General features: G+C 43.7%; 3 protein-coding genes and 1 non-coding gene across 4 annotated transcripts; 1 reads left to right on the top strand and 3 right to left on the bottom strand.

Annotated features, from left to right (window-relative positions):
* Nucleotides 1-1,190: 1,190 nt before the first annotated feature.
* Nucleotides 1,191-5,066, top strand: LOC107192572. Its single transcript, XM_015581863.1, has 10 exons — nucleotides 1,191-1,242; nucleotides 2,225-2,362; nucleotides 2,455-2,559; nucleotides 2,806-2,949; nucleotides 3,469-3,651; nucleotides 3,748-3,886; nucleotides 3,956-4,077; nucleotides 4,200-4,429; nucleotides 4,553-4,723; nucleotides 4,788-5,066. The coding sequence occupies exons 1-10, from the start codon at nucleotides 1,191-1,193 to the stop codon at nucleotides 5,064-5,066; spliced, it is 1,563 nt and encodes a 520-aa protein (XP_015437349.1).
* A 53-nt stretch (nucleotides 5,067-5,119) lies between these two features.
* LOC107192573 (U6 snRNA-associated Sm-like protein LSm7) lies at nucleotides 5,120-6,098 on the bottom strand. Its single transcript, XM_015581864.1, has 4 exons — nucleotides 6,017-6,098; nucleotides 5,916-5,927; nucleotides 5,670-5,853; nucleotides 5,120-5,469 (listed from the first exon to the last, which is right to left on the bottom strand). The coding sequence occupies exons 1-4, from the start codon at nucleotides 6,023-6,025 to the stop codon at nucleotides 5,330-5,332; spliced, it is 345 nt and encodes a 114-aa protein (XP_015437350.1). The 5' UTR covers nucleotides 6,026-6,098; the 3' UTR covers nucleotides 5,120-5,329.
* Nucleotides 6,099-7,526: 1,428 nt separating this feature from the next.
* Nucleotides 7,527-9,694, bottom strand: LOC107192608. The gene is made up of 6 exons (XM_015581906.1): nucleotides 9,620-9,694; nucleotides 8,939-8,970; nucleotides 8,756-8,866; nucleotides 8,495-8,681; nucleotides 8,068-8,424; nucleotides 7,527-7,973 (listed from the first exon to the last, which is right to left on the bottom strand). The coding sequence occupies exons 1-6, from the start codon at nucleotides 9,692-9,694 to the stop codon at nucleotides 7,527-7,529; spliced, it is 1,209 nt and encodes a 402-aa protein (XP_015437392.1).
* Nucleotides 9,695-17,846: 8,152 nt separating this feature from the next.
* On the bottom strand, nucleotides 17,847-17,918 carry Trnaa-ugc. The gene has a single exon. It is a non-coding gene; the product is annotated as a tRNA-Ala (tRNA).
* Nucleotides 17,919-26,592: the final 8,674 nt, after the last annotated feature.

Raw genomic sequence — 26,592 nt, 5'->3', positions numbered from 1 at the left:
TCTGATACACGTATAAGCGGTATTGTACCCTCGGCTTCCGCTTTAGGAAAAAGTGGCGTAGAGGAAAAGTCTCCTACCTCTTCATAAATTTATTTCAAGTACTGAAATAAATGTTAAATCGACTGTTAATTTGGCATAAATTTCAATAATTCCCTACGTCACTGTTTCCCCTAGTGGAAACCGAGTTTGTCGCGTGTCTACCTGTAAATCACGTCGAAAATTCCGCTATCGACGAAAATCGTCTGGGAGTTTCAGTAATTCGCGGCTGCACGACCTTCTGAAATTCCCGGCACGCATAATGCACGAGCCGTTTCTTGTATACCCTACGGGCTATATACGAGTACACAGACGTGTCTATTGTAAAACACCAATTTTACGCGATTGCATCAGCCAACTCGTACGTTTGGCTCGTCGAAGACAGCTCGTTACACGCGAATCTCGGAAAACTTTCCTCGAGCGGGGCGGCCGCCGGTTACCGAATCCACGATCTGTAATCCCGTTCGCTGCTGAATGTCGCACCGTTTCCGGTTACGTGTTTCGTATCCCGATTAGCCCATTAATTACCGTTCGTTCCAGCGATTCCGTCCTTACTTTTTACTTGCACCGCTCGTTAACGCTGGAACTGGTTTGTCGTACGTTCCTATATCAACGCTTAAAAATTGTTACAACAATGGGTTTTCTTCGATCGTTTATTTTTCACGACGCCTTGATGACGCCCATTTTACTGTCGACGACTTCTCATTCCTCGTATAATCGACAATCGATGGCAGAGAAATAGGAATTGCATTGTAGAAAGTAAAATTGGGGATATTGTTCCTCGATCGTTGGATGGTTTCATTCGTGATTTTCACGCAGTCGTCACGGAAATGGAAAGCACGCGATATCCGTCTGTTTCGCGTGGTCCGTTGCGTAAAGTTTCATTTGGAACTTTCGCGTGGCCCCGTACGACAGGGAAGCAACGATATTTTCGGTGGTCGATCGGCACGAGTTTTTCAACACCGGCGTGTCGATTCACATTTCCCCGGATCGTGGACGGTGAAAATAAGCGGCCGTCGGAAGATAGGGCAGGCAAAGCGAGAATACTCATCGTATAAGGCTCACGGTTCTGGAGGGAGGTGTCAGTTGGAAAGTGCCGGCTCTCGTACGAGGAACGAGAAACGGAACGGAACGTTTTCGCTCGGCGATCGAACATGAGATCGAAGCTACTGGGCACGCTGCTGCTCGTCGCGGTCGCCATTTCCGGTGAGTTTTACACCTCCTCCACGATCGTTTAATCGTGTAAAGCTGCGTCCACCAGAGTTGGGCAGAATTTTATTCGACTAATAGACAGTGAAAAGCAGCAATATCTAAGGGTGTCGTCCTGAGCTTTAAACAGTTAATGAGGTTCAATAATTGTTCAAGAAATGTCGATTCATTCATAAAGAAGCATTATTTTATTATAAAAATTGAAATTTTCATGTTTAAACACGTAAAAATGACGAAATACTTTGTTTTTATCTTTTATTCGTTATTCGAAACTTGTTGTCTAGATAATGAGTTCGCCCATCTCTGACAAATTGTTATACAACGTGTTTTTCTAACTTGTTACAAACTTATACCTTTTGGAAAAGTCCGCAACAATAGTTTGTATAACATTTCGCATCTGATTATTAATAATGCCGTCACACTTGATGGATAACATGTAACTTACAATATAACACGAAAAATGTTATATAATATTTTTCTTTCCGTCTTTATAACAAGTTTCATAACTTTGCTATATAACTTAATATATAGTGTAGACGTAGCTTAACACTAGTGATAATTGTTCCTGATCTTGTCCGTTGGATTGGAGAGCAGATTGAAAACTGGAAGATCGATCGGTGCCCTAATGCCCACGAGTTTCGGTGTCGAAGGACCGGAAACCATCGAGTGTGTTCCTGGTTCCGTGTCCGTAGCGAGTCTAACCGCCGGAAATTTCACTTCCGTTTGGTTTTGCGACCGAGTGAAAACATCGCACCGAGGGGAAATAACAAGGTTTCGCAACGGCACAGGTTTTCGTGGAATTGGGGATCCACGGATCGAACGGTTCCAAAGTCCGATCGATCTTTCAACGAAAATTCGGAACAACCGAGCTTGCATGCGTTTAAACGTGTATTCGACGACGCGAACAAAGAGACGGGACAAAGATAGCCCTGGCAGATATCCCGAGCGAGGTTCGATTCGTGTATATTGTGTATTTCAGCGGACGTGTCGCGAGGCAAAGGAAGATCGGAGGAGGACACACCGTGTATCGACGACAACAAGTTTTATCGGAATCCCTACGCACCGGCCCGGGACGTTTGGTCTACAACTGAGTGCGCCAAGTATTACCTCTGCTTAGGTAATTACCATATCGTAATTACGATTCTGCAATCGATCGTCGATTAGATCTGTCCTACTTTCCCTTTTTTTTTTTTTTCGTTCCTCCTGCAGATAACGAGGTGTTCGAGTTCAGGTGCTCGCAGGGGCTGCTGTTCGACGTCTCCAGGCAGATATGCGACTTCAAGGCGAACGTGGACAATTGCGACGTGACCTCAGGTACGCGATTTCACGACCTGTACCACAGACGAGAATATGAGAATAGACCTAACATGCAATGGAATTTTCTGTCCCATGATTCGGGGGCGTTAAATTCAATTTAATTCGTACGGGTGAAAACCATTTTTTACAATATGCGATTTAGAACGTTACGGCAGACTAGTAAGAATAAATCATCGAACAAATTATCGAATTCGTCGTCGTCGAGTTACCTAGGTGATTCGAAATCTCTCAAGCGATTTACAGAGACACGACCACCCAGACCGCTGCTCGGGAACGGGAACTGCGAAGATAAGCACTTCGCTTGCGGCGATGGCACCTGCTTCCCGGCTGCATACTTCTGCGACGGGAGCGTCGACTGTCCCGACGGCTCCGACGAAGGCTGGTGCGGTAAGAAATATACCTCCTGTGCAAGTTCAATGTTTATGATGCACACGTGTTCAATTTGTAAATCGGGGAGACTGGTGAATTTCACCGTTCAGACCAGTGGTTCCCAACGTGAAAACAAATTTGAATATATTGGGGGCCATTTGCAAATCATAGACAATCGCCACCTCATCAACAGTTTTATCTATGTGCCTTTTTTTTTATTCGAAGTAAAGATTTTGAAGCAATGATCCTAAAGGATATCCACGGTTTACTACCCAGGTAAGGTCATGTGCTATCTGGGTATTAATGTTCAACTTTTTCAGAACTTGGGGGCATCGAGATCTTTGAGTCATGATCCAAATAAGGTTGGGAAACACTGGTCCAGACGAATTAGCTCGAATCGTAAGGTGAAAGAAGTTGTTACGTGATATCGTATACCGATTGGAAAGTATGATAAACGGATACAACTGTCTAGATTAGTACAGTTGACCCAATCTCACGAGTCAGTAACATCTGATCGCGCCAACGATCGGTTCACAGACGTTCGAAACGATCCAAACGGGGCGTCAGCCTGCGATCCAACGAAATGCCAGCTGCCGAATTGCTGGTGCTCCGTGGATGGGACTCAAGTGCCGGGTAATCTGACAGCATCGATGGTCCCGCAGATGATCATCGTCACCTTCGACGACGCGGTGAACGCTGAGAATTTCGAGCTGTACTCGAGTAAGTACCAGTCGACGAAAAGTAATACCGTTATCAATAATCGTGTACTGTCCCAGAGAAAGTTGATCTTGTCCCGATTTCTGGCACTGTTTCCAGAGATATTTTCGGACGACAGGAAGAATCCTAACGGTTGCCCGGTTCGTGGGACTTTCTACATCAGCCATCAGTACACCAACTACAGAGACGTGCAGTATTTATGGAACATCGGGCACGAGATTGCCGCGCACTCGGTCACGTAAGAATTCGTTCTTGAAATACAGGAAACGACGCGTTCTAGTGATTTATCCGTTGTCGAAATGTGCAGGCATCGGGGGCCCGAGGATTGGTGGTCCAAGAACGCGACCATAGAGGACTGGTTCGACGAGATGGTCGGCGTGGCGAATATTATCAACAAGTATGCTGGGGTACGGCTGAAAGACATTAAAGGTACAGTGGCTAGAAATTCGAGCACCTCGGTCCGAATGGACTGAAGCTTCCGTCGATAAACGTTATAAAAAATTTGTAAATTGGTGTGAGAAAAATTAGGATTTTGAGTGTTCATTGAACAGGTCTAAGAGCACCGTTCTTACGCGTCGGTTGGAATCGACAGTTTTTAATGATGTCGGAATTTGGCTTTGTCTACGACTCGTCCATGCTGGCGCCTTTTTCCGATCCACCCTTGTGGCCGTACACGTTGGATCACAGACCACCGCACGGCTGCGTAGGCACCGAGCAACACTGCCCGACTCGTGCGTATCCAGGCCTCTGGGAACTTCCACTGAATCAAATTTGGGCAGGTGTACGTATAACCAGGCATTTCGTAAAGGTCGTGTTTACGATATTGCTGAAAATACTGCGTGTCGTTAGATACAGCGGCGCAGTGACGTTAAAATACAGAGAACTGTTTGACATTACGCATTAGGGGTACAGCTGCCCGAGACTGGACTCGTGCTCGTCGGAGTTGTCGGGCGAAGACGTGTACAGGATACTGATGTTAAACTTTAAAAGGCATTATCTCAGCAATCGTGCCCCTCTGGGCCTGCATCTCCACTCGTCTTGGTTCCAGAATCCTATGTACTTTTACGCGTTCACGGTAAGCTGGTCGAATGTTTTTTTCTCGAATTTAGATCTATCCGTTTCTTCTACTGTTCGCTCAGAAATTCATGGACGACGCGCTGAAATTGAACGACGTGTATTTCGTGACGAGTCATCAAGCGATCGAGTGGATGCGTGAACCGACGTCCTTGAACGAGATCGAGAAGTTCCGTCCGTGGCGATGCGGCACGCGACAATTCCAGCCGTTCGAAGTCGCCTGCGACTTACCGAGCAGCTGTAAATTGCCCAGCCGTGTGCTGAAGTCGTATCGTTATCTGCACACGTGTTTCGAGTGTCCCAAAGAATATCCATGGCTGAGAAACGAGTTCGGTTTAGAGTGACACGTCTTCGCGATGCCGTGTGTAAAATTATGTATGTGCACAAGAAGACAATGGAATTATTTATTTCCGAGAGACTCGCGTATATTTGATAAGAAAATCATGTCTATTTACTATACAAGTTTATATAGTTTACATGCAAAATAAATTATGCCCATTTTCGTTATAAAAAAGGTTCTCCGTTCGTTGCGACGTACGATGCAGATAGTTTGCAAATGGTTTTGCTTGAGTCCTGAAGATCTTCACCGATGTAAACGCCGATTTGTTTAACTTTCCTGTTGTATGAAAGGATTCTGAATAGATTCCATCCCATCCACTGGACAGATAAGTACTACAGAGGTACCTCTGCACACAACCAAGCCTAACATACGAGTATCTTGATTCAACTTGTAAGGATCATCTGGGTCTGACAACAGAAATATTTTGGTAAGCAAAATATAGTTCTAAACATTCGAGTTCATAAATTTTGGCCGATTGAGATAACGAAGGAATAATTTCAATGTAAGCAAACTGCTATTAACAATGAACCAGTGAGCTTTCCCCTTAATCGGCCAAAATTCACGAACTGGAGTATAATACAATGTATTATGCGTATCATTAAATTACCCCTGAGGTATTCTGTAGTGTTATCCAGCACTAGGTTAAGAAGAGGATCATATCCTTTCAATATTCCAGCAGCTTCTCTGCCCCCTGCGAATTTTACCCTAATGTTCTTTTCCAAATACTTCGAGAGATCGAGTATACTCTCCTTCTTTTTTCTTTCTTTAGGCTCGCCGTGGGCATTCTGTTGCTACAAGAAATAGAAGATTGAATGATTTCGAGGTTATGTCGTTGCTGTAACAAACCTTTTACCTGTTTTGGTGCCTGTAAAAAGAAACAAATCATTCAGGTCATTTTACTTACTTTGTATCAATAGTATTTCAGGAGAAAAAAATATTTCATTTTATACTTACGGACATCATATGGCTTTCTCAAGAATCAAGAATTACACGCTACCGGATCACTACACAAAGACGCATTTTAAATGATCGCTCGGTTTAGAGGTTAGACTCTTGTTTGAGTTTTCGAAATATCGATTCTCGATTCTCTTCCCGCGCTTTAGGTAATCGTTCCAAGTTTAGTGCACTGCTGGATCCCAATCGAAGCGGATCCGTTGTGGTTTTCTCACGTGGAAAATGGTTAAGGAGACGAAGAAAAATGATCCGTAAGGTATAAACATACTTCCAACAGCTTTATTAATAACGTCGGCCGTCGATTCGAATAGTGACAACGGGATTATACTGTAACAAGTGCAACGATCTCGTAAAAGCTTGGACTTTTTATTTCGTATTTGATTTATAAAAAAATACACGTTAATACATGGTGTGTACGTGAGAATGACGTAGTTCAGTTTCAAAGTGACCGTTTCTCGTTACGCTTTTAAGAATAAAGTCTGTGATTAGTTGTAACGAATGTTCGTTTAAACATTATGATTATGAATTATGGGGGACTCCTGCGACGTTGTCGCGGATTCAATGCCGCCTATATCGATTCTCTTCCTACGCATCGATCCCTCGTATCGTTCGTTTTAAAATTACTTATAACGACATTTTAATCGTTGTGCTTACGATAAGTCTCCGTTTACAATGGAATTTTGCTTTCCTACCGTATGACGGAATTGATATTGTACGTTAACACGTCGAAACATATTGTTCTTTTTCTTTTTTCATGTCTCTCTCTCTCTCTCTCTCTCTCTCTCTCTGCTCCATTCACGCTCGAGCACGCGGTAGTTACATACGTATATTGTCCTTAACTTCATTTCTGGCTGGCTGCTTTTTGGATGGACATTGTATTTTACTTGTGTACGATCAAAACTCATCGACGCAACAACTAAGGTAACTATTTTTCCCTCTTCTTAACGTATGACGTATCGTTTTCGTTTAAATTACGCCGAAAGAAATGAAATTCGTTGTATCAAATACACGTTTCGATCGAGATCTCAACAACAAGCTGGGCTCGAACATTGTTCCTACGTATAATCTATCATCATAACGCTTCGTAAAAGTGTCGTCTGGGATGGTGTTTGTTGTGTTCGTTTTGTGAGTTTGTCTGTAAGTTAACTGCAAGCTATTCCATAGAGCTTAATAAGTACGCCATTATCATTAATCGCTATCCGGTTCGGTTTCAAAACGACTCGCTAGAAAAAAGAATGTGTACACTAATGGCGCTGGCTGACGATACACCGAAAAACGAAATCGCAGCGTCGAATCGTTTTTCTCTTTTCTAGGAGCGGAGGCGGTATCTGTTTCTCTTGGACGAAATTAATTTGCCAAAACTTTATACACGGTGTTTCGCTTGAAACCGCGAGACGAGTTAAAAAATATACAGATTACTCGGGGCAACGACATTTGGATTCGGATCCTTAACATTTAATCATGTTTTTTTTTCTGGTTTTTTTTTTCTTTAATATACTCAGACGATTCGTCATGTTTCTTGCGGATCTTCATCTTGCTCGGACAGCAACGGGATGCCGTTCAACTGATCCACGTTATTGTTCTCAATTTCGTCCTGTTCCGAGAGCAACGGGACCACCTGCTGATTATTGTTATCAGTTTCAGATGGTCGTCTGCTTTGCACCGACAAAAAGGACATCGGTATCGTGCCCGATGGCGTCGTCGGTGCCGAACGCGACAACCATCGTTTCGTTTTGTTCCTTGAACTTGGAAGTCCTAACGGCATGTACATTTTTCCTCGCGTCCTTCTGTCTTTGTACGTTCCGACAACATCACCTGGACTTAGAGGCCGTTGAGTAGAGCCGTTTCCGTTCGTCGTACATAAAACTTGAGGTCGATTCTGATAACAAGGCAAAACGGTACCATGCCCGCTGGGTAGCTGTGGCAGCTGCTGAATTTTATCTAAAAGTTCGCGTAACTACGAAACAAAATCATTTTTTAATGTACGCATCTATTGTTGTTATCCTATACTGATATTTGAATTGACAATATTGCCGGCAAAAATTAGTTACCTCTATCGTTGGACTAGTAGCCCGTGGCGGTGAACACGGAGATTGAGCAGCTAAACTCGATATGTCAGACGTTGTCCTATGATTAGCCAACGAAACAACAGAGCCAACATCTATGTTTTCCATTCTCGCGCATCCCACTGCAGACAGCTCGTCGGCGCTGTTGTTAGAAGAATATGGTGGTGGAATTATGGTGTTCACTTCATTGACCACGTTACACATGAAGCTGGAGCTCAACGAGTCCAATGTGCTGGCTTGTGAGAGCGATCTGAAGTAGCGCATTACAAACCCTGAAGTTCCTTTGCCAGTTCCTTCATCGTATCCAATTACCAATGGATACAGATCTGGTTTGGCTGTAACCTAAAGTATTCAGGTATATTAATAATAACACTTTCAATTTCTACAAGATTTACAAATGTGTGGTACATACCTCATTGTATGGAGGTGGCAATGCTTGAACAAAGGAACTACAGTGACTGTAATGCGGAGATGGATACCAAGGACCCGTGGAAGCCCTGTCAGAAGAAGCACAATCCTCCACCATGACTGACCGATGGCGTCTCCATAGCCAGCAACCACATGCTGCTGCTATAGCCAATCCTATAAATACTGCTGCCCTGAAAAGAATGAGGCAAGGGGTAAATTGTCGCTGTCAGAATACACCCAAAACATAGTGAGTTGAAGCACCGACCATAAGTACCAATAAGTCCAAATCAAGAAATTAAACATGTCTGATGCAGAGTGCAATTGGAATACACCGTAACAACAGCCAAACGAACAGCAGTCTTTTGGAGGAGAGCAGCTAGAAATCATGATACGATTACTTGACATGTTCCAAAACCTATACACACACAATAAGTAGTTAACAACTTACACATGCCCCCCATTGCACAGCCTAGAAGAAACCTTAAAAACGAAGAAAACAGAAATTACACGTAGCCGGCAATCACGACAGAAATACATTTAAATGAATCTCAAGTCTGGTCTATTAGAAACTAAGTGTTACAGTACATGCGATTCGAACGTCATCGTTTTCCACAGGAGAGCCTAATCGAGGGAGGACAGCAGCCGAGACTAACGTGTGAATATTGGAAAACATTGAACGACAATTGTCACGGTACTTCAAGCAGAAAATATCCATCGATACATCTGTGTACCATCGAGGATCGGTCGTCCGAGGAGACAGGATTGTTTTCGCCGCGAGACAGGGCGCACCATGGAAGGACGAATTTCTCACGTACAATGAACTTCCGGGAAATGAATGATAGATGCGACGAGAGTCGCGTTGTGTGAGAGAAAAAAAAAAAGGTGGACATGATGGAAAGACTTACGCATGAACGAGAAACACAGCGAACAAGGGTTCATTCTTTACACACGGGCGAACCGTGCGTAAAACCGACGTATTGATCGACTTCGGGTTGGGGCAGAATAGAACAAGGAGACACTGGTACACGAGATATGCGCTAACATTCTACAGGGGCTATAGCATGCTGCAGCGGTACACACGACGGCCGCATCATTAGACGTCGAGAGTTCTCCACGTCGTCGTTCTTACTTGATCGACTAACAGCAGCGTCAGGAGTGCGGTCAACACGGGCACATCGAACGCGCGGCCCACAGCTTGCACCATAATTCTACCCACGGAGTGCATGCCAACGCGCCACCTTATATAGCTCCATTTCGTTTATCGTATATATCTACCGACGGCAGCGGGACAACCCGTCTTCCTTCCTATTCCAATTTGTTTTATCCGGGCCTTGAGGCGCTCTTTGTGATTAATCTCCAACGTTTACGCTCTCATTACATAAGTTCTCATCTAGTCAGCCAAACCTGCAAAGCCAAATTATGTCCAATGCCTATTATAAACTTATGGTTATAAGTTTTATGCTATAACATAGGCAGCAAATGGGCAGCAACATATAAATTGGCTTGCGCAAACTTTGTTCCAGTTTTGCCCTCAATTTGACATAGGTCACGTTGCAAGACTTGTTACCAATTTCCTTTACCATTTTGTCAACTGACGTTGCCTGCAAAACCCAAGTCAAGTGCGGAAACATATGGCTATGGTTTTTTAGACAATAACTTAGTTGTCATTTATTCTTGGCAATTTACTCAAAACTTGTACACAACTGGTTATCAGGGCACTTGTCCGTAAATTCGCCGATAGTCAATCGATTACTTTCACCAATAACGTTTTATATATAATTATAATTTTCAGGTCCAAAAATGCTATTGCATATCGCAATTGTACACGTTTCGAAGCTCGACGATGCAACGGTTAGAGTTCCAAAAACCAGGTACAAATTACAATTACTTGTACGCATGAAATTTAATCAATCACAGATGTTATGCCGTTTCTGTTCAACGTTACTCGGTTTTCCAGGCATCGAAACACGGTCCCGACCGAAAAACGCGCCGTCGAGATTCAAATCGGGCGCGTATCAGCAGTCGGTACATCGATACCTCGGGGAGTCACGGTCGGTAAAATGGTCTGATTGGAGGACGACGGCCAACCGGCTGGCGATTGGTCGCCGGTTGGTCTGTGTACACCGAGCGGCGTGGAACTCGGCGGTATCTCGTGCTAGCCATCATTCGTAGTGCGCGCGTCGTCGAGCGCGGGAGTGTCGATGCATGATAAGCACGCGGCGTTGTACACGTTGTGTTTGCACGGAGTGGAAAACGCGCGGCCGATCCAAAATGTGACGCTTCGAGCGGATCTCTACAGAGAGAAGAGGACGACGAGGGATCGGTTCATCGCGAACAAAACGGAATGAACTTGACCGCGGGTGATAGTGTCGGTGCCTGAGAACACTTCCGGAGAACATGAGATCGGTGAACGCGTAACTGACGGCCAAAGGTGAGTCGATGCATCGTTGAATATTGTATGGTACAATTTGCATGCCATCGCGTACAGAGTTGATCGTGAATGCTGACTCTTCCTCTCGACTGGTTTATTAACACTAGGTTTACGGGACGCGTTATTTTGACGCATTTCGAATGCCTTCTAATCTCGAAATTCTCTATGTGGTATACCTATGGATTCGCATTAATTTTACGAGATCATAAATTTAGTACTAAATAAGATAAGTTGTTTTTTAAGAGATAGGTGTATAAGAAATGTCCGTGAACCTAGTGTTAAATATTACAACACGGTGTTTATAATGACGCATAAGTTGCGTGGGAATTGATAGAAATGCATTGGGGTTACAATTTCCTTAGATAGAATCGATTAATAATCGGGATAAATGTAACTTTTCGAATCAGCTCTATGCATAATAATTCGAATTGTCGAAAGGACATTTCCCACGAATCAAATGAGTTTCCTGTCACCTGACCCGATTCTCCGAATCACGAATGTGCTCCGTTTCGGTTCCCCGAAACTTTACGGCGGCTCGTTTATCATCGTTCGCTTGTTTGAAGAATCCTTCTTGTGCCTACTCGTATAGTATCAAAACGGTCGTTGTCAGTGAATTGGTGCAATCTGGTTACATTATCGTTTCATCATAGGTGACTGTACTCGCGTGCCGTGGCACGAGGTCGTATTGGAAAAAAGAAAACCGGTGGAGAGACTTTTCGGACAGAGATAGTGATTCATCTATAAATTATTTATCCGTTGGAGGAGGTTACACAAGCTGCTGTCCACGTTGTAACACCCGTTTCATTGATTGGCGCGAGGGGCACCGATTGTACGGTCTCGCTCGCGAACGTTAATCTCGACGGCCGCTTCCGGGAAACGGAAGGCGCATCCAGAGCGGGTTCGTCGCGACCGGAAAGAGCCTTGTTCGCTAAAGGAAAGCCTGTTTACGCGATTATACGATCGGTCGGTGGCGAAACGAGCCATCAAGGTCGCCCGGTGTCGCGTTTTCCAATCGGAAAGAACAAATATTTCCCTTCCACGACCGTGAATCGATTAGCAGACCCTCGATCACCGGGGGGGCGCCTGATCTTTTGACCGTTACGAAATTCCAAGGGGGGAAAAAAGAAAGGTTGTACAGTTTCTATTTACCCGTAGGTTCTCGCGAACGATTATTTTATCCTAAGGCTATGCATGGCTACCGCTTCGCGAACTGGCACGGCTTATGCATATTGCATGCGTGCCGGTCGCGTAGTGTCGCTACGAAGAGGGTTTAGCAGAGTTTAGTTCGTCCCGATGGGTGCTTCGTGAACCGACCATGGAGTTTCCCTGGTGGTTCGCCGTTTTCACGTGTCTCTTCGACACGCATCGATTCCACGATAACGTGTCCCCCTAGAACAAACTGTCGATCGATATTGAAATCGGGGGATCTCGTCGGGTGGCTTGGTGGTATCATCGATTTTTCCAATTTTAACTTCGTTTATTTTTGTACAGCTGTAAGAATTTGCGAACTTGAGGAAACGTTTCGGATCGGAGGTTACGGACCATTTGGCTAAATAACAATTTATAAGGCTATCGATTTCGTTCTATTTGAATCCCGTTTAAATTCGAGCAGGCCTGTTGTCCTTTCGGTTGGTCCTTGTTCGCCACGGCACAGATTCGATCTGAACCAGGTTGCGCTCGATTAACGCGGAGGAACAGCAACCGCGTTTAATATAAATCGATCGTCGTGGTACACGATAGCAGCAGATCGCAGGGGTAGTTCGGTAGCTAACGGCGGATCGGAGTCTTTCGGACGATCACAAGAGACGTTCTCGCGGTCTTTCCACGGCCGAACAAAGAAGTCCCTTCATAGGTTGGGAACGATGAATACAGTGCACTCGAGTGGTCGAGCAGCACCATACGCACTCGACCAGCACTTCGAAAAATTCGGTGGAACCACCGTCGTTAACATTCCTCGTTAATCTTCCGGAAGTTCAGAGTACGATACCGCAGTGTTCACGTGGAACTCAACGGTAAATACGGTACATATTAATCCTTTTATCCCCGGTGGTCTATTAACAGACTTCTAAATTTCAGTGTTTATAGATGAGAAGTTTGTTAATTTAGATCAAGGTCTAAGAAATTGTTACGGTATTCTGTTTAAATTCAAGCAAATATTTGTAGTAGAAAAATTATTTTATAGGTATAGATTTTTATCGTTAAACTAATCGAAGAGTCCTTGCTATACTTGGGTATTCTAGTCAACCCTTAATTTATTATACATTTTACATTACAATGTATTGTGCAATATTGTATTATATATTACAAATATTGATTTACAGTAAATCATCGATGAGGGTTCCAAGGCTCTTCAGCACCGAGTGTTCAGAGACTATTGTCAGTGCGGAGGAGCCTTCGAACATTCATCGATAATTTACTGTAATACCTTGGCTGTTGGATCCACGAAACCTATTAAATAGCACTCTGTAGATAAATTCTAAATACAGGAACATTGAAATGTGATCGGTCACTTTTGACTTTCGACCTCTCGTATAGTAAATGGCATGATCCGTCGAATTGGGGGTCAAGTATGGAAAGTAGGAGGTTTCGATAGGGGGTAGCAGGTGGATAGGAGGTGAGCACGACGTCGCAAGTCGGCTGGCCCGGCCACCGCGAACTTTTCCTGGATTCGGCCGACTGACGCCGCCTATTTATACTCCAAGTCGGTTGTAACCGGCTGCAATATAGCTGGCCGTAACTCGGTTGAAAGTTTGCCTAGCCCCCCTAGGTGGTGTCGAATCAAAAAGGGGCAGGTGAACAGGGGGAAGGGGGGTCTCCTCTCGTCTAATCGATTTCGTGGCCGCCCTATGCCAGAGGTTTCGCGCCTCTTGTTGGATTATCGGTATATATGTATATACCTTAGCCAACGAAATATCTTCAGGTTACTTACGGGCCAATCGCAAACGTTTCTAGAAGTCTAGCGTTCCAGATATTCTTAAATACGAACAGAATCGTAAATGTATTGTGGATCGAACGATCTGATCGATGAAATGACGAATTCGGACCAGTATTGTTATTTGTAATGTGTAAGCAATTTGGAGCATATGATGGACAATATGTGCAGCTTATACAGGGTGTAACAAATATGTTGGAGGACCCCCATATGAACTTGGTCCATGGTGAATTTAGTAAACGGAAAATTTTGCCTAATTGTTAATCCTACATACAAACATATTGTCTATCGTAAGGCCCAAATTGCTTACACATGACAAGTTACACACCATTGGTCCAACCTAGGCTTCCCCTATATCATAGGGGGTTTCAACCCTCGGAAGACGATGATTAAGTAATTTCGATCGAAGTGGAATTTCACCCAATCCAATAGCTTGCAATAACTAGTTCAAGTTCGCAATTGTTAATATTAATAGAAAAGTAAAAGAAAGCCATTTCACAAATAAATTTGTTGAAAAAATACATTCCGAAGTAAGACGCATTAGGATCCAAACATACCCAGGCAAGTTCCAGTCACATTGGAAGCGTCGTCGCGTGGGCGCCAGCGGAAGGTGTACCCGGTGTACGCGCCAGGTGTAAATAAAAACGAACTCGTAACCCCCACGCCCGGTCAGCGAAGCGCGGCCAACCGTGACCGTTTTCTCCTCGTCCCATTGTCAGCTGGTCGGATTTCTGCTCTTCTCTGTCCTTCTTGCGGTCTCGACACATTGCTCATTACTGTGAGGAACGTAGGAAAAAAAAAAATTTTTCCTAGTATCTCAGCTGTGTGTCCCAACGACCGACAGGCCTTCTATCCTAGATTACCATAAGAATCCATCTCGTCAACGCTAATGCCCGACCCTCGACCGCTGAGAAAAAAAAAGAAAAAAAAAAGAATACCTCTTTTCAGACTCGTTTCTCCGTGTCCCCCATCGCGAGTTCTCGCCTCCGGGCTATCCCCCGCGAGCAAACCGAGAAAACACTAATCGGTCGCTTGGAAGACTATCCCGGAGAGGAGTCGCCTACCTCGACTTCCGGTACAGGTGCTTTCAGAACGGTTCCGTCGATGTAACGAACGCATGCACACAGGGTTTCGTGAATTTCAGTGGATAGTACACGTTGTTTCCATTCTAGAGACCGCAATCGTCCACTATTATTCTCGGTACGAGGACAGAACGCGACGAAAATTGTAGCTCTCTTGTTACTCTGGAGAACAGTCTGGGCGGCACTCACCGAGATTGTACAAAGGAGCTGAAAGACGTCCCACGTGAAAGACCGTGATCACTAGACCGTGGATTTTTATACAAAATGAAAGTTTCTAAAGTAATTTATAAAGACAGGAGTAATCGTAGAATTTTATTTTCCCCCTTGGGTATTTTGTTGGGTTCAGGATACAATAGAAAACTCGTTGGATCCGATGACAGTTTTGTTCTTTTATTTCACAGAACCCTATACGCTACGAATGCATAAAATCCGAAGTCTAGCGATCGCCAAGAATAGTGTGTCGCGATCCGTCGAGGTTCGACTGGGACCGGAAGAGGGAACACTAATAATCACGACGCCTGTGCACCTGAAATAGACGCCGTGCACAGTCTGCTTATAATTAGAGGCACTTAAACGCCGGGGGTAAAAAAAACCAGCTGGCAATCTTTGTCTCTCTTGGTGCCCCTTATCTGTCGATTAAGGGCAGAAAAGCGAAGAGTGTCGAAGAGGGACAGAGAAAGCCGGAGAGGCAGATGGCTGGCGGCTCTTGGCGCGGTCAACTGTACTCTAGTTACCCGCGACTGGGTATATTTATATCTTGGACCGTGATCGAAGAGCAGTGAGAGAGAAAGGCAGGGGGGAAGGGAAGGATAAAAAGACGCGTGTCGTCAGGAATCAACGACGGCGTCCAACCAAGGAAGAAGCTTCACCCGTTTTTTCCTCGTTTGCTTTCCTTGACGGGGCTCGCTGAGAAATTTATCGGGGGAAGGCCGGTCGGGAAGCTCGAATCGTTGCGATCCCACGTATATACATATGGGGGAACCGCGAGCTGGCGCTAATTGGCGCGATAATCTCGGTGCATTCCCTCGCGTAAGTGCGCGCGCGAGCGCGGTAACGCGGAGGGATGCGAAATCGCGTGACTGTAGGTCGAAACCTGTTCCCGCCCGGCCTATGTTTCTTCTCAGGGTCATTGGCGGGGTTCGTGCGTATCGCGGATTCGCTGGATAATCCCTAACCCCCGTCTACTGTACCGACACGACCCGCCGGCTCTGTCGATGGTTCGTTGATATCGACCCGGATAGAGGAATCGAGATCTAACGCGTGTACAATACCGGACAAATTAATTCAAAGACATTTTTCGTTGCATCAATATTAAACTGTTACAGTAAAAATACAGTTGTGTTAAGTACAGAATCCTCTTCGTTTCTGGGAAACTATCGATAAGAATGTAATCCTGGAGTCTGCAGTCGTCAAGAAAATCGTAGGGCAAGGGGTTAATCCGACGCAAGCTTCCATAAAAGTTACACGGAATTATCTACGTATCAGAAAATAAATTTTTTGACTCGCGTCTTTATTTCCAATCGGATCGCAAGGATATATTGGGCTCGATATAGAAGATCCTCTTTTCGTCGATGGTTTCTTCGAGTCGGTGACGGCCAGTTATGAATTTTATGATTTATTCGTGTTGCTTGTGGCCAGTGAAGCCCGGGGAGAGGAGGAGTAGGAGGAGGCAGCAGCAGCAGCCTGGGCCAGGGCTCGCCATTATAGCCGACCGTATGAATTACGACTGTGTGCATGCCAGTGACGTGCAGTCATCGGCCAATGCTCGGTCCCGATAGCCCTGCGCGCTTTTCGACCCTATACTTAGCGGATAACCGACGCGATATACTGCGCTTATTAGCGGATATAATAAGCCGAGTGGACCCCAGGCCTTCGAACTAGCCGAATAGTTCTCTTCTTTCTCCTTCAAACGGAATCACGAGATGATTTTCGATTTCCGACAGGATAATACATAGGGCTAAATCGATGCTGGCTTTATTGTTATTACCCATTCAGTTATTCGTATCGACTAGCTAAGCCGTCAAAAATTTTGCCGAATTTGGATATACAGGGTGATATGAAAAAGGGTTCGTAACTTCTGGAGTAGATAGTACTCGTTAAATGGAAAAGAGTCCTAATAAGCATGGGTAGGAAGATTAATATTTTCGAAGTTGTTAGAGTCATTGACTTTTTTTGGGAGTTATTGTACTATATAGAAACAATGTTATTTTATCATTGTTTCTTTTTCTGGTTACAGAAGGTTTTTCGCAATTTTGTATTAGTTTCTTTACAATGTTCTTCGTTGTTTCCGTACTGTTGCTCCTGAAGCGAGAAAGTCACTCGTTTTAATAAATAAAATATTAATCTTTCAACCCCTCTTTATTAGAATTTTTTTTGTCATTCGGCGAGTACTATCTACCCTAGACCTTATGAACCCCTTTCTTGTAGTATCGCCCTGTATATGTATGAAAGTGGTTATTAAATTAACTTAGTGTATAAACAACATATATATTTCATGTTAAAGACCTGACAATTTACAGTAGTGGTTCGAATTCGACAGCCTTCCTTTACACATACCACCAAGGAAGCCTCTGTCAACGGAATTTCTCTTCTCCAGTTCAATCGTCCAAGTTGTTCTCTGTGTTAACCCATTTCAGTGTCCAGTTAGAACTGGCTTTTCCATTGTAGATTCAATCGAACGAACAATTCGTGTGGGTCTGATTCGACAGAATTCTCTCGGAGTACTCTATCGAAGGAAGGTCGAGGAATTTATTCAGTGGCCGTAAATATTTAACATTCCTCCACCTCCCCCGTGAACGATTTTCGCCTGTCGTCCGGGAAATGTTGCGCATTTTGGGGGACGAACGACGGGCTGGTTGGGTAACGAAAAAAAAAAATTAATATCGACGATGAAAAACAAAAAAAAGATAGTTGGAGATGCCGGGGATCGAACCCGGGGCCTTTCACATGCAAAGCGAACGCTCTACCACTGAGCTACATCCCCTCCTTGAAAGACACGGCTCGGATGCCGTATATAAGTATCAGGAGACGCTGACGCGTGCGCTCTGCCGCCTATTCTGCCACGCCAGTCCACGAGGAAACTTATTGCCGCGATAAAGATTCTTATTTTATACGGTATTTACCATCGTTACGAGGATAGTCGTTATATTATGCAATCGTTGACATGCAATGTGTTAATAATATAATATTGGTAATAATTTCAAATTCGGTTGGCATCTCCGATTTTCTTCAAACTTTAATATGTCAATTCCTCCTTTGTCTGGCTTAATCGTTTATTTATTTTAAAAAATCACATCTAGTCTAACCTTGAAGATAGTGCCCATCACTTTCTACGCATTTACGCCATTTTGGGGGAAGCTACCGAATCCCCTCTCGATAACATGACTGTTCTCAGTCGATAATAATTAATTGTGGGGTCACAAATTATCTCGTACACCAAATAAATTCTCACACATGTTTCTCGAAATTTGCAATTTTACATTCCCTCTAAACTATACAATTAACCTTGTAAAATAAATTTCCATTTATAAATCTCGAACCGATATGTTTTAATCAGGCATAACGTCGACTATGTACCATTCGGTCACGTCTACAATGGAAATATTTCTATTCGAGTGATCCCGACCGTGGCGCAATTATCGATATCTCGAGTCGAACGAGCAGCAGGAACAAAATGAACACATCGACGATTGCAAAACCGATTTCGAGCCGATTGGGTTATTCAATTAAATCGCGGCGGCGCTCAGAGTCCGCCACAGCGCCGTTGCCGAACGGGTCGGCCGTTGGTCGTAAAACGCCGCGATTCCACGGGGACCAAAAACCGATTAATAGCCCGTCGGTGGCTTTCGTTCACCCGGGCAAGAACCTAATAATTTCGCTTCGGACCCCGGGGCCCCGCAAATCATTCCCAGCCACACGAGGAATGGGCCATTGTGATTTGAATAGACTTTACGCCGGCGCGTTTACGAGCGCACGCGGCGCTGACCCACCCGCGTTGCACCGTTGTCGTTCGACGTGCCTCTGCCGGACGATTTATAATATTATCCGTTGTCAGAAACGGGTCCCACGAGCCGTTCCCTCGACGCGAAAAAGTCGACGGACATCGTCGACTCCGCGGAGGCGGGAACGTCTGTACGCGTCAGGCGTATGAACGGCGGCGATATCTACAGGATGTTGATAAAAATACGGGGACACTTTAAGGTGGATTCTACGTGTTGAACTGAGACGAAAATCACGAATGACGAAATTGCGTGCGAGGCTTCGTTTTCGAGTTATCGAAGATACGGTTGATAGACGTCTGACGCGTCGGATGTTTTGAATGAGGCCCCAGTTATATGGTGCTTTATTAATGCATTGTTATGTTTTAATCGTTGTTACGAGAATGTACTAACCATTCATTTCAACTGGTTTGGTAGTTCTAGCTTGAAATAGAATGACACCACGTCGCGAAACAGTCGAAGAACGCGCCTCTCAAGTAGAATAACCCGGTGCGTCAGGCGAATTTCACGCGTCCATTCAATAATCGCTAATTCGAAAACGAAGCCTCGAACGCAATTTCGTCATTCTTGATTTTCGTTTCAATTCGGCACGCAGAATGCACCCAGTGTGACGTTATCCCGGGAATAAAACTTCAAACGCAATTGCGTCATTCTAGATTTTCCTCTTACAATAATTTAACATTTAGAATCCTCCCAGTAAAATTGTTCCACATTCTGCGTTATTTGTTTCTTCTTTCATTCCATTCCTTTCGATGTATAACGTCTGCTCCATTAGCAATTCGGACGCGAACGCACGTGCCTGACGCGTTAACAGCAAGAATTCCATCTCGGCGAGATGGAAAGGCGACGGTTGTCACCGTGGGACGAGGAAACACGGGTCGCGATTGAAATATCCACCGCGAAAGAATTTCCGTTCGTTAAGAACGTTCCAGTTCCCGTGGCCGGTGTCTCTCTCGCAACACCCGTGTCCACACGCAATCGATGCATCGGAGAAACACACACGGTTGTTATCGAACCGTTTTACATCGTCCATCGTGCCGTTCTCTCGTTTCGTGCCTCGATCATTCGCAGTACAGAATTATTATTTCTTTAGCGCGTCGATTCAACCGATTCCCACGTAATTTTTCCTCCTTACAGATTCAATTTTTTTCCGTTTGAATCACAATTCTTTATAATTACAATCTTTAAGATTATTCTCCTTGTTGCTTCGATACAAATCGAGTGCAAGGTTCACCGATCTAATCCGTACGATTTTACGGATCGTTTACCCAGAGTTCACCGTTAATATCGAATGGATTTCTATATTATTGTATCGCGCAATCAGGCGGATTAATATGGTTTTAATCTCCAGCGTTTAAACAATAGGATTTATGTACTGTATACCGTTTAATCCACGAGAAACCGCCGATTTCCTCCCCTCACCCGTTCTCCCTGCCTCCGATCGACATCTAAGAATTAGCAAAGCAAATATGAAGGCAACGAAAGATAATAAGCGTTCCGCAGAATTAATGGCCGCGATCTGGAGCCGGTGGAAACCCGGAGAAGAACCCCGTAATCGCGATATCTTCTCCTTTAAAAAAAAAAAAAAAAAAAAAAAAAAATATATTCGTTGCCGAGTCGTGGCCTGGGCCCAGGCTCTCTCCAGCCGGCCACGCTCTTCTCGTATAATGCGGCATTGTTGTTTCCCGCGGTATCACCCGCTTGTGCGAGAGTACTACACGGGAATGGAATAACGGACGAGGAATCGGCCGGGTGGAGTATCGTTCGCGAAGCATCTCAAGTAATGCCGTTCGAGCACAATAATTCCGGGGGTGTGACTCACTAGCCTTTACTCCTTTCCATCTTCCTTTTCTTCTCAGAAGAATTCACCGTCGAATCTAGTGTTTTTTATCGTCATTTGTTATATATACTTTGGGAAAAATTTATCTTCTATTATTATATCATTGAAGGATCGAGAAATCCCATCGTCCTCGTGGGGACTTACTAGCCTCGACCACCTTTCATCTTTCTTTTCATCTCAGAAGAATTCACCGTCGAATCTAGTGTTTTTTATCGTCATTTGTTATATATACTTTGGGAAAAATTTATCTTCTATTATTATATCATTGAAGGATCGAGAAATCCCATCGTCCTCGTGGGGACTCACTAGCTTCTACCACCTTTCATCTTCCTTTTCTTCTCAGAAGAATTCACCGTCGAATCTAGTGTTTTTTATTGTCATATGGTACATGTACTTTGGGAAAAATTTATCTTCTATTATTATGTCATTGAAGGATCGAGAAATCCCATCGTCCTCGTGGGGACTCACTAGCCTCTACCACCTTTCATCTTTCTTTTCTTCTCAGAAGGAATCACCGTCCAATCTAGTGTTTTTTATTGTCATATGGTACATGTACTTTGGAAAAAATTTATCTTCTATTATTATGTCATTGAAGGATCGAGAAATCCCATCGTCCTCGTGGGGACTCACTAGCCTCTACCACCTTTCGTCTTCCTTTTCTTCTCAGAAGAATTCACCGTCGAATCTAATGTTTTTTATCGTCATTTGTTATATATACTTTGGGAAAAATTTATTTTCTATTATTATGTCATGGAAGAATCGAGAAATCCCATCGTCCTCGATTCCCTTCCTCCAAGAACGCTTTTGGCGGGAAGAATTTGAAACGCCTCGTTAGGCAAAATTCGTTTATAACTGATCCATGACACAGAAAACGGTAGGGGGAGATAGTATTAATAACGCAAAAATAGCCGCAATTAGATCGATAGCCGTTGGCGTTTGATCGCGTTGGAACGTGATATAGATCTATGCGCTGCAAACACCGGCGACGCCTGGCGAACGGTTCCCCTTCCCCCCTGGAATGCATGTACATATCTAAAAGTGGGGAAATTCATTATCTAGATAAAGAGTTTCGAACAACGTATAGAACATAAAAAGTACTTCGTTATTTTTAATTACTTAAACGTGGAAATTCTAATTTTTATAACAAAATGAAATACTTCCCGAGTAAGTCGATATTCTGCAAACAATTATTTAATCTCATCCTTAGATACTACTGTTTTTCACTATGTATTATTCGCGCTCTGATTGCTCCGGGTATTTCGTTAATATCTCGTTAACCCCTTGGGTACGGATTTATTTGAGAAAATATTTGCATGTGGAACGGAAATAATTTTTGGTTGCTTGGAGTAGTATGTAAAGGCAGTACATTTTACGTAAGAATGTATTTGTTTCTAAAATATTGGCGACATACGTAGTATTAAGATGTCTTCAACTAATTAGAATTGCAAAACAAAAATAAATTAATAACAACAAAATAAAACTAAATGAAATAAATTCAATTTATAAAAAAAACAATTACTAATAATTATGCAGAGTGTGATATTTTTATTGATGAATGAAATTGATCTATGAAAAAAAAAAAAAATGACGTATCTCAGATGTCAAATGTCCCTAAAAGTTTAATTTTTGGTTTGACGTCTTAGACACGTCATCCGCTCTTAGGGGAAAAAAGTGAATGACGTGTCTCAGACGTCAAATGTACCCAAGGGGTTAACAAAGCCTCGAATAACATTTTTGCTAAGGAAAAAGTTGTTCCAAATCATTCTAGAGAATCCCTCGTTTCCTCGAGTCGAAGCTATTTTTGGACACCCTGTATATGTGCAATATCGTCGGTTTCTCCTGTTCCCTCCTATCGACCCTCTGACATAACTGTCAATAGGTGCGTAACACGTTACCCCTTTGCCCAGAACGCGACATATGGCGCGACACGTGCGACCAAAGAACACGGTGCACCTTCTCCGAAACCGCATTTCTTAAGTTCTTCGTGTCTCTTGCTCAATGTCGATGTTCGAATTTTCCACCGGCTGCGTTCGCCGTTCAATGGGGCTCAATATACATACATACGTCTTCCTGAGCACGGATATCGGTTGCTCCATAGCGGTCGCCGCTCGAGAGAGACCTGTTCTACATCTGGCACGCGATATACACGGTTACAATCGACGAGGCGCGATCTACGCTCCGCTGCCCATTCCACGGTCAGTCATCCAGCAACAATTCGAAACGTTGATCCTCTGGACAGATCTACAACGTTGAAATGACAAAACTTTTTCTTGTAATTCGTGGTTTATTCACTGTTAGGATCCCACGATCATCTTCTTAAGATTAATTGAAGTCATCTTTAACTTAAATCGTTCAATCTCTTAAGATTATCTAAACTCCAAGACTTTAACGGGTGAAACCACCCCTCGAAGTATCGATTCGAAATACTTATAAGTTTTCATGTATCTCTGGTTTTCGAGATGTGGTTTCACCCCTTAAAATCGCGTCTCAGCCGATAAAGAAAAATACTTATCCCTTATTTCTGACCGCTTAACAGACATACGAAGTTTCATCAAAATCGGAGGGGGACAGTGCCTTCCCTTGTAAGAGTCACAGAAAACTATAATCAAGGGGTGAATTGTCTTATTGCAAAAATACAAAAAAAATCGTTATTAACCTTGCCTGTCCTCTCAAGGTTAAACTATCTGTCATCCAATTTTGAAAGTCATTGATAAAGTTTCTCTAATTGTAATTCACAATAGACAATAATCCGTCAGGATCGCGACAGTGATCGTTACGAAGAAGCACAATGGGTGAATCGCTGCACCCATAGACGCGCAAACGATGGAGAAATCGAGGCGTGAGCCCTTGAAGCGGAATCCGCTAGCGTTTCTACGCGCGGCACGCGTCTTCGCAACGTGACTAATTTCAAAGGCCCAGCGTAACCGCACACGTGCCAGGTTCTCGTGTGTGCACTGTTGCTGTTGCTCTCCTCCTGTCCCGGGTAATTGTCCGCCGTCGAAAACCGGGGACCCTCGATTAATCACCGACCGAACCAATTACGACACACGCTGGACCGTAACGAATTAGGCGATGAATCGATGTGTCTCGGTGGAAGGGGGCCGCGGCACGCGCCCGAGGGAGGATTCCTTCTTCGTATCGATAACGTTAACGGCGAACTTTCGATTACTGGTTGCCATTCAGTCACCGATCCACGTACTATAGGGAACACCAGGATGATCGGTAGTTTCGCGAGTAATTTTGCACCAGTGACTGAATGGTTTTGTCAAGAATCAGAATCTAATTAGAATTTCAATCATATGAAATCTCGTTTTTGGATAATATCGATCTCTATTGCTTTTCAGAAATTATTCTTGGGGGTAATAACGATTTCGTTAATAAGGGTAGTGACAGTGATGACATAATACCGGTATTATATCGGTATTTTCGGTTGTACCTTCGTCCTATATAACCTTATATAAGTCCTACCTTTATAGAAATCGCACAAATACCGGTATTTATTTCGGTTTTCGGTAATATATCGGTTTCGGTATAACTTTGATGGCATAATACCGGTATGATAATTAAACCGGTTTATGTCCCTGGTTCTTGAATGGTTAGAATGGTGTTACCTGCAGAAAAATAAAATTAGATTAGTCGATATCGTTGATAGGCCTCTGCTCTAAAACCTGCCGCATTATGCTGCAATTATATAGCCCTTCCTTCAAGGGAGGGGGAAGGAAGGGATCGTTCGAACGAAATCGAGGAAAGGGCCACCACGACGCGACACGTCAGCTGCGCCGAATCCTTTCGCGGCGGCGCTAATTGGTTAACCTTTAATTGAGTACAACGACGAATAGAACGGCGTGGAAACACGTAAGAAGAGACGGCAGCCGTAGAAGCGTGGACGAGAAGCAATTAGCCATCGGTCGGAGTCGACCGACCGATTGCTGCCATCGCTTCTTCCTCCCTTTTGCTCCCTTTCGGCTGACCAATCGCTCGAAAACGGACAAAACGGAGGTCAGCCCCTCATTGCCCACCCTCCTATCCATCTAAGAGGGATCGTTCGAAGGGAAATCGATCCACAGGCTTCACATAACACGCGACAAAATGCGATCTTCAATCGTTCTTACCTAATTTCTTTCGTCATTGTTGCACTTTTATTCTTTAATACGTTGAATATCGTGGGGGTCACTGGTGACCCTGAGTCTAGGGAGTATACTTGTCGATATTATTAACATTGAACCATTAATCGGTAAACTTCTACAAAGTAAATGCCAAAATTATGATAACATAATTAAATTTCATAATATTATATCAAATTTTATTCTTCTACACTCTGTCCAATGAAAATTTCACTTCGACGCTGTGAATAAAATTTACGAAAATCCTGCGGCATTTAACGTGTTAAAATTGATAAGATCAAAACTTCTTTTGTATACTTAAAACTACTGTAAGTAGTGTTTTGTTTTTGTTAAACTTTCGTATAAAATTGGGTCTTCCCGTTAATGGCAATAAAATAAATTAAATCATGTTCCATCTACGGATGCTACGGGAGAATCGTCGATCACCCGAAAACGTGATTTTCTCGAGCAAGATTGAAAGCAAGTGGGAATGCAAAAACTTTCGGCGAGGGTTGACTGATCGAGGGACAATTCGGGATTCGTGTAACTGAAAAAAGGGGAGACAGGCGACGACGTTCCTTCAATAATAATCAATCGAATCGCGCGTTAAAACGCCGCAACGTCGACTCACTCGTCCGTTGCGAGCAGCGAATGCAAAAAACGTCTTCTCCCCCGACGGGAAAGAAAACCGTGACCGGATGCAGGAACTTTAATAATAGCTCTCGGTGCCGGGAAACGCGCAATGGAAGGCTCTTTTGGTGGTGTTTCTTCTTTCCTCGCCGAATTTCATCCGTCAGCACGATTTATATTGTCGAGGAACATTTTTCGATCCATACTATTTTTTATTGTTGAGAAGATTGAAGGAAAGTACAGTGATTCCTCGATGAATGCTATAAATGTGAGGTCCCCTTCTGAAACCAATTAAAAGAGAATAATCAGAAGCTAAGCAGAGGCTCGACTTTGTGGAAAAAACATTTATTTAGAAGTTGAAAACAATTCATCGTTCAACACTTCGTCGCATTCATCGAGACATTACTGTATACAGAGTGAATTTATTTGCAAAAAATTGAAGGTGTTTGACATAAGGGTTAAACAAAGTGTAAAATATAGTACAGAAATTCTACCCGACGTTGTCGAAGCTTCTACTCCATTCTGCAGAAAATACAGAAAATTATAAAACTGCAGGAAATACAGAAAATTAAGAAAATGCAAAAAATCCACGATGAATCAACAGTCTACCGTAACAGATTTCGAAAATCAGATGCCTCTTGGTCGAAGGTGGTTCCGCGTGGTCTCGCATCGGCGTAATCTTCGTCGTCCTTGGTCATCCAGGATTTTCTTCCGTGTCGATCGATGACTGGTCCGGGACCGGAAACCGCGTTTTCCTCGTTAGCATTCGATCGATCACTCGTCGATCCTGTTATACACTCACCGAACGCGTCACCTCGGTTGACTCACGCACAAGCCGTGTCGAAACAAACATACATACAGGGTGAAGCAAAAAAAAAATGATGGAAAAAAACCTACTGTTAAAAGTGGGTCGAAAAATTAACATTTTCAAAACTTATAAACAGAATTCTTTCTGTCGGTTCAAGCAAGCGACTTTCTGGGTTAGGAACGCTATCGAAGCATATGGAAACCACCATAAGAGTACCGAGTCTGTCGCTTTAACCGAAACGAACAATTGTTTATAACTTTCAAAATATTAATTTTTTC

The sequence above is a fragment of the Dufourea novaeangliae genome, unplaced genomic scaffold (assembly GCF_001272555.1).
Source record: "Dufourea novaeangliae isolate 0120121106 unplaced genomic scaffold, ASM127255v1 scaffold355, whole genome shotgun sequence".
In the NCBI taxonomy this organism is placed as follows: domain Eukaryota; kingdom Metazoa; phylum Arthropoda; class Insecta; order Hymenoptera; family Halictidae; genus Dufourea; species Dufourea novaeangliae.
This window is presented reverse-complemented; position numbering and strand designations above follow the sequence as displayed.